Genomic DNA, 8,007 nt, shown 5'->3' with positions numbered 1-8,007 from the left:
AACTAATCATGTACTGAAAATGAGAAGAAAATACTATGAAATGCATATAAGTATGTGAGTGGAGTGAAGTGAGACGCAGCCCACGATGCATTACTGATTAAATTAGTCCATAAATATCGCGGTTGCGCGAGCTGAGCTCACTCCAAATGAAAACGAAAGTGCATATAGCTATAGATCTCCACCACTCCAGACAGCTAAGCTAGCTAGCGAAGAAATTTTCATTACAGCAAACGAAGCTGAAGAAAAATGGAAAAAGGAAACGATCGAGAAGAGAATTTTTATGGCTTAATTACATAGTATATAACAACTAGTAGCAAATACGAAGGTCAATGGAGCATCGTCTTTAATTTGATGAAATTAAGTGGGAAGGAAGAGATGGAAGAAATGAAGTGAGGTCGGCAGGCGGATCGGGTGGTTGGTAATACGTTTCATCGAATGAATGCAAGTATGGCAACAACCAACTGGGCTGATCTGCTTCGAGCAAAAAAAAGGGTCCTAGTAGCTAGCTAGCTAATCATCACTAATAATTAATCAATCAGTCAGCGACAACTGGAGGATGCATCCTGCAAGTGAGGAAGAACGTACAGGCGTACTCCTACTGTTGTTCCTATTACTCCAGTTGTTAATCATGTCAACGTCGTCGTCACATAACTGTATATTAACATCGATCTCGCTAGCTAGCTAGCTAATTAAGGAGGAGATATATCTGTCTAGTATATCGATCTTGCTGCTGGCTACGCCCGCCGGCCGGCCCTTATTTGTCCCTGGCTTCCCTAGCTCCGTGACCGAGTTCTTGACTTCCATCCCGGAGATCCGGGGTGATCGTAGCAAAAAAAATCAAACAACGTATTTATAAATAAAAATAATTTATAAATAAGATTTTGATATGCATTCCTAGTAATATAAAAATAAATAAGCTACGATTAAAAAAATATCTTAAAACTAACTTTAAGATTAACATTGAAATTTTGGCTTATAAACATAAACAAATTCGACGAGACGATGCTGAGATCCTTCCTCCCATCTTCATTCACATTCAGCCCCCATATGCTTTCTGTGCGTGCTAGCCTAGCCATGGTGGTATACGTGTGTATGTATATATATGTATAGCCGGAAGAGGAGGTCACTGCGTTCTTCTTCACTCCTCCCTCCTTCCTTCCTTTCTTTCCTACTAGCTTAGCCAGGAGCAGGAGTACTTACCTCTTGCATAAATAATTGACAAATTAATTAATTCTACAGCTTATAGTATATATTTAGTAGCTGGCTAGCCTCTGCCAGATCGCCCGCCGGCGGCCGGCCCGAGATCGATGGAGGTCGAAGCCATGTTGCCGCCGTCGCAGGAGCAAAGAAAGCTGGTGCCGGACCAGCTGAAGCAGAAGCAGCAGCACATCTCCGGCGTCGGCGTCGGCGTCCGCTACCACGGATGGAAGGCCATGCCGTATGTCATAGGTATGTGTATATGTCGTCTTCTCCTTCTCCTTCTCCTTAATTCTCTGCTCGGTCGATCATCTCAGCTCGTCTCTCTCGGTCGATCTGAGCATGCATTTGGCCGGTTTAATTAGCAAGGATAATTATTCAGATGGAAATGGAGATCCATCAGTTGTCTAGCCTGCCTAGCTAGCAGATGATGATACTAGTTCACTTCACTTCACTGCGCGCGGTCTCTGCCTAGTTATTAGATCTCCTCCCTTTAACTAACTAATTACTCCGAATCTCAACTATCAATTCATATAACATACATCATTCAGCTCCATATATAGCTCGCTGGATTTGCATTGCTGCTTCATCCATACAGACACCAAACTCCACACTTCAATTCCCCCCCTCTCCTCTCTTTGTTTTTTCCTCTTTTTTTGCAAATCAAACCTAAACGAGAACTGAAATTAAGCTACATACTGTTGAAGGAGAAGAAGCTTGAAGGAGAAAGGAGTAGATACAGAGCACTGCAGCTGCACATGCCGCCACGCCCCAACCGCATTAAAGTTTCCCAACTGCACTACTGTGTCCTCTCCTCATCCGGGACCTCTTCTTCCCTTTTGCTTTTTGCAACCACTGATTTCAAACAGAATTTTTTTTTCATATATTCAATTTTAGATTACATTGAAATTAACTGAGCCCTTGTTTAGTTCACAAAATTTTTTGGGCTGGATGCCACATTCAGACTATTTCGATGCCTAATTAAAAAAACTAATTTCATATGGTGTCAAAAAACCACAAGACAAATTTTCTTATGCATAATTAATCCGTCATTAGTACATGTGAGTTGGTATCAGTTATGGTTAATCATAAACTAATTATGCTCAAAATATTTGTCTCATAAATTTTTTCTAAACTGTACAATTCTAGAATGTACAATTAGTTTTTTTAACTATATTTAATGCTATATACGCAAAAATTCTATATGACAAGTGAGTGTCAAAATTTTTAGTAACTAAAAATGCCCTAACTACATGTTCAGTTACAGTTTAAATAGGAAGATATTCATATATATGCCTTCCAAAATACACCGCCTAGAACTTATCATCTGCACGGTGGCGTATTTAAAAACTAGAAGAAAAAGTCTCATCTGCACAGTGAAGTATTTAACAACTCGAAAAGGTGTGGACACAACTAGGGGCTGATGGAAAAAGACAAAACAATGACAAATCTGTAAAAGAAAAAATAATTGTGAATAAAAATCTTAGATATGTATGTTTAAGTGATATAAGAGTTAAGGTTTGAAAATAAACTTCGGTGAAAAATCCTAAATTAACTTCAAATTTAATGTTCAAAATATAAATCTTGGTTTATATAAAATTTTTTCATATTTTTTCACTCATAAATATGTCGTTTGGCTTTTTCATGAAAAACAAACAATCACCCTGTTGTCTATAGATGTTTATTCAGATTTTAAAACCTTCTCCCATGGGCCAAATTATACATTATTGCGATCATACGAAATTTATGGAGGTTATTTAGGACGTGTCACTTCTGTAAACCGAGCAAGCGTATTTTTACAGGCCGGCAACAGAATAAAATAGATCGCCTGCGAAGATGGAGCATCTTTGCAGGCTGCTCGGCAGTCGCTTGCAAATACGATCTTTGAATTGAAGGTAGTGTCACCTCGTAGCCGTTTGCAAACATACTTTTCACAGGCGGCTTACCCCAATGAGTCGCTTGCAAACATCTTTTTCGCAGGCAACCCATTTCCCCTAGCCGGTGGTGATTGTTACTTTGCAGATGGCTCGTGTGGTGCGTCACCAGCGAAAATATACATCATAAAATGCAGGATAGCCAAATTAATTAATTTTTATATATTTACGTCTAGTGCTATATATATATATATATATATATTGGTATTGTATAACATAAATATATTTTTTTTATGTGAGATAGTAAGGGGGTGTTTGGATCCTCATGGATTTTTTTAGTCCTGTCACATCGAATGTTTGAACACTAATTAGAAATATTAAATATAGACTATTAATAAAACCCACCTCATACACTGGACTATTTCGTGAGACGAATCTATTGAACCTAATTAGTATTAGCGAATGTGATGCTTAGGGTTGGCAACAGGACGGGGCGGGGCGGGGCCGGGGAGTGCTGGAACGGCCCCAACCCCAGCCCCGAAATTGGTCCCCGGACCCGGCCCCGAATTGCCTTTCGGGGGAAAATCTCGCCCCGCCCCCGACCCCGAACAGGGCCCCGAATTCCCCGAAACGTGTTGCATACCAATCTAATCAGCACAAGATTATATATCTATATACACCAAAAATTTGACACAATTCTAAAAGTATAAATGTAAACAACTAGAACATCAATAAATATAGAAGAAAAGGTCACTAACTCACTATTACATGACAATATCACAAATCACAATTCACAAATAGAGTGTGCACAAATCACAAATCACAATTCCATGTGGTTTGAAGTCAAAACCCCACTTGTTAACCATTTTTTGGAATTTGGACAAATTTTATCCAAATAAAACCGTCGGTTACCGCTACCATGCCTTAGCGGTAACCCAATTACACTATGATAGTAACCGTGATTTTGTGAACTCTGCTATCAACTATCTTGTTGCCTTGTTAACGTTAGTAGGACATCATACAATCAATGCATCATGATTCTCACCCCATAGCTATCCTTGCTAGCGCAATGAGTATTCTTTCTCTCTTCCATCAAGATACAAACCCCAAAACTTAGAGTAAGTATTTTTCTGAATGCATGAACTGCATATAGAATCTAAAAGGTTGGCAATGGGTCCAAGATAATTCCTAAAATTTTATTCTAATGACCAAAATACCCATGAGATAAAAACTTCCAAAAATTAAACAAAAATTCTGAAGTATCATATTTTAAATTTTTGGGTAATTTTTGGATGTTTACAATATGACATTTTAGAGTTTATGGCCATTTTTTAGAAGTTTTCATCTTAGGAGTATTTTTGTCACTGAAACTAAATTACACAATACAATGGAGCATAACCAAATGGTGATGGTAAATCGTATTATAGAACCAAATAAACTTAGTGAAAAATCATGGAATTATGTGAAAGACATTGGTTTGTAGTATAATTTCTCAAATTGCTAAGGACCCTCCCTTCCGCGAATGGGGTTGACAACTTTTCTAGAGGCCCTATGGAAGAAAAAAATGTCATGGCAATGGGCGGCAAGGGGACCACTTGGTAGGCTCCCTTCTCTCGCGCGTGCCCTTTCCGTGAACTTTTGCAGACAACCCTCTAGTTGCCCACTATGAGGAAGTGCACAAGGAAAGCGTTTATAAATTGTTTGCCTTTGTTGGTTCGCTGCCCATGGGTTCCAACTTATGTTTACCAAGTCATAAAAAACGTCTATTAGAAGAGTGTTTGGAAAAAAAAAACCCTCCTGGAGGCATTGGGGGTATAGATTTGTAAATCTTCAAACAAAATTTTAAATTTTAAATAGAACATATATAAAAAGAAAAAACTCTCTTAAGTGGCAAAACCACTTTAGTATTCAAGTATTTTAAAAGCCCAAGACCAACTTTAGTGGGCTACCTTTTTTCCAGTTCACATATAAAACTGCTGAATGACACAAAAAAAAATATGTTTTGCGTGCAGGTTTTTTTGGATGGTACATATGCTGTATCGTACGGTCAAAAATCCTGCTGATATTACAATTTTTTTCAGCAGACTGTCACATATACGGTCCCTTAAAACATAAACATTCATCATGATTTGGCAATAAATTGAGTAAAATGAATGGAATGGAATTCAGGGAACGAGACATGCGAAAGGCTGGGGACGATCGGCACGACGGCGAACCTGCTGGTGTACCTGACGACGGTCTTCCACATCCCCAGCGTCCGCGCCGCCACCCTCCTCAACGTCTTCTCCGGCACCACCAACCTCGCCCCTCTCCTCGGCGCCTTCCTCTGCGACGCCTACCTCGGCCGCTACGCCACCCTCGCCGCCGCCTCCTTCACCTCCTTCCTCGGCATGCTCCTCCTCACGCTCACCGCCGCCCTCCGCTCCCTGCACCCGCCGTCCTGCACCTCCTCCTCCTGCCAGGGCCCCACGCACTCCCAGCTCGCCGCGCTCCTCGCCTCCTTCGCCTTCCTCGTCCTCGGCGCCGGCGGCATCCGCCCCTGCAACCTCGCCTTCGGCGCCGACCAGTTCGACCCGGGCACCGCCGCCGGCCGCCGGGGCATCGCCAGCTTCTTCAACTGGTACTACTTCACCTTCACCATCGCCATGATGGTGTCCGCCACGCTCATCATCTACCTCCAGAGCAACATCAACTGGGCGATCGGCCTCGCCGTGCCCACCGCGCTCATGGGCCTCTCCTGCGTCCTCTTCTTCATGGGCACGCGCCTCTACGTCCGCGTCCGTCCCGACGGCAGCCCTTTCACCAGCTTCGCCCAGGTGCTCGTCGCCGCCACGCGCAAGAGGCGCCTCCCTGCGCCGGCGCCCGCCGACGACCTGTTCGACCCGCCGCACCGGAGCAAGCTGGTGGCCAAGCTCGCGTACACGGACCAGTTCCGGTGGCTGGACAAGGCGGCGGCGGTGACAGCGGAGGACACGGTGGTGGTGGGGCCGGACGGGAGCGCGGCGGCGGCGAACCCGTGGCGGCTGTGCACGGTGCAGCAGGTGGAGGAGGTGAAGGTGCTGGCGCGGATCGTCCCGGTGTGGTCGACGTCGATCGTGTACTTCGTGGTGCTGACGCAGCTGGGCACGTACACGGTGTTCCAGGTGATGCAGTCGGACCGCCGGGTGGGGCGGTCGGGGTTCGAGGTGCCGCCGGGCTCCATGGTGGTGTTCAACATGCTGGCGCTGACGGCGTGGCTGCCGGTGTACGACCGCGTGGTGGTGCCGGCGCTGCGGCGGGTGACGGGGCGGGAGGACGGGATCAGCCAGCTCCAACGCATCGGCTTGGGGCTGGCGCTGTCGGTGGCGACGATGGCGATGGCGGCGGCGGTGGAGCGACGGCGGCGCGGCGTGGGGTCAGGGTCGTCGTGGGCGTGGATGGTGCCGCAGCAGGCGATGGCGGGGCTGTCGGAGGCGTTCGCGGCGATCGGGCTGAACGAGCTGTGCTACAAGGATTCGCCGGAGAGCATGAGGAGCGTGGCCGGGGCGCTGTCGCCGCTGGGGCTGGCGGTGGCGAGCTACGCGAGCGGGGCGATGGTGACGGCGGTGCAGTCGGGGACGGGGTGGCTGGCGCAGGACCTGAACAAGGGGCGCGTGGACCTCTTCTACCTCGTGGTGGGAGCCATGGCGGCGGCCAACCTGGGCTACTTCGTGGCTTGCGCCTTCTGGTACAGGAGCAAGAGGACGGACGGCGGCGGCGGCGAGCTTGAAATGGAGTTCGACGGCGGCGCGCCGGCCATGGCGTGATCGAGCGTGACATGCAGACAGCTCCATGCATTGCATTGCATGGTGTCCATGAAACAAATTCTCACTTGACTACTACTCACTATATATACGAGTCCTACCGACAGTATGAAAATGAAACATATATACATCTTCTCTACCTAAAAATGTGCAGCACGAATCGATCCGGTTTATATGTAAATGCAGGGGTGAATGAAGCTGCAAGAAGAAAACAAAGAGAAAACCGAGTATATATATAATTTCGGAAGCAATTTTTTAGCACACGGGTGTAGGTGCACTCGTTGCTTGCATGTCATCTAAACAGTCATAAAAAATATGAAAAAAAATTAACAAGATAGTTTAATATGAGTTATATCACTCTACCAACATGCAAGTTTAAATTCATCTTCTACAAGTTGTAGCAAAAATAATAAAAATAATTATGAATATGCGTATAGTTAGTTTAAGTTTTATTTGTTTTTTGCTACAACTTATAGAAGTTAGAATTTAAACTTGCATGGTGAAGTGATATAACTCATATTAATCTATCTTGTCAAAAAAAATTTCATATTTTTAATGACTATTTAGATGGCATGCAAGCACACGGGTGTACTCACACCGTGTGCTAAAAACTGTTTCCCATATAATTTCCCTTTTGTTAAACTTTTCATGCCAGTTCAAATCGTGCTACAGTTGAAGAAGACTTGTCTATTCGATTTTACAGCCGTGGGACGTGAACATGATTTGGCAAATAATCGAGGGATGCAAATTGATTTTCTTTATTAGAAAATCGTGGATGGGCTGGCCCAAACAGTTTTCCCAACACCTCAAGCCCACTTAATTGAAAGCCTGCAATGAACTGTACTGGTTGGCGGTGAGTTGGTGATCAAGTCGCACAGATGATTTCGATCGAATTCGAGAGCTGATATTAAAGATTAATATGTGCACAGATATTAAAGAAGATATAATAATCTAAAATTCGTCTTATATGGATTAGCTATTATAAGAGGAGGTGAGCTAGTGAGATGTCTTTGTTTGGGTGTGAGCAACCTGCCGGAGAAGGAAGGGATGGGCCACGCAATATAAGATTAATACGGAGTATGTGCACGGATATTAAAGAAGATATAATAATCTAAAATTCGTATTACGTGAAATAATACACTAAACTTTTTGTT

General features: G+C 44.4%; 1 protein-coding gene across 3 annotated transcripts; it reads left to right on the top strand.

Annotated features, from left to right (window-relative positions):
• The first annotated feature begins 1,089 nt into the window (after nucleotides 1-1,089).
• Nucleotides 1,090-7,096, top strand: LOC102705870 (protein NRT1/ PTR FAMILY 2.11-like). 3 transcript variants are annotated; one of them, XM_040529724.1, is made up of 2 exons: nucleotides 1,090-1,449; nucleotides 5,241-7,096. In XM_040529724.1, the coding sequence occupies exons 1-2, from the start codon at nucleotides 1,308-1,310 to the stop codon at nucleotides 6,854-6,856; spliced, it is 1,758 nt and encodes a 585-aa protein (XP_040385658.1). In that variant the 5' UTR covers nucleotides 1,090-1,307; the 3' UTR covers nucleotides 6,857-7,096. The 3 variants fall into 3 exon arrangements, 2 of the variants coding, with proteins under 2 accessions (XP_040385658.1, XP_040385659.1); XM_040529725.1 differs by having other exon boundaries at nucleotides 1,383-1,449; nucleotides 5,084-7,096; XR_005812953.1 differs by lacking the exon at nucleotides 5,241-7,096 and adding an exon at nucleotides 1,905-2,163 and having other exon boundaries at nucleotides 1,386-1,449.
• Nucleotides 7,097-8,007: the final 911 nt, after the last annotated feature.

The sequence above is a fragment of the Oryza brachyantha genome, chromosome 12, assembly GCF_000231095.2.
Source record: "Oryza brachyantha chromosome 12, ObraRS2, whole genome shotgun sequence".
NCBI lineage: Eukaryota > Viridiplantae > Streptophyta > Magnoliopsida > Poales > Poaceae > Oryza > Oryza brachyantha.
Note: the sequence above shows the minus strand (reverse complement) of the source record. Positions and strands in the feature narration are given on the sequence as shown.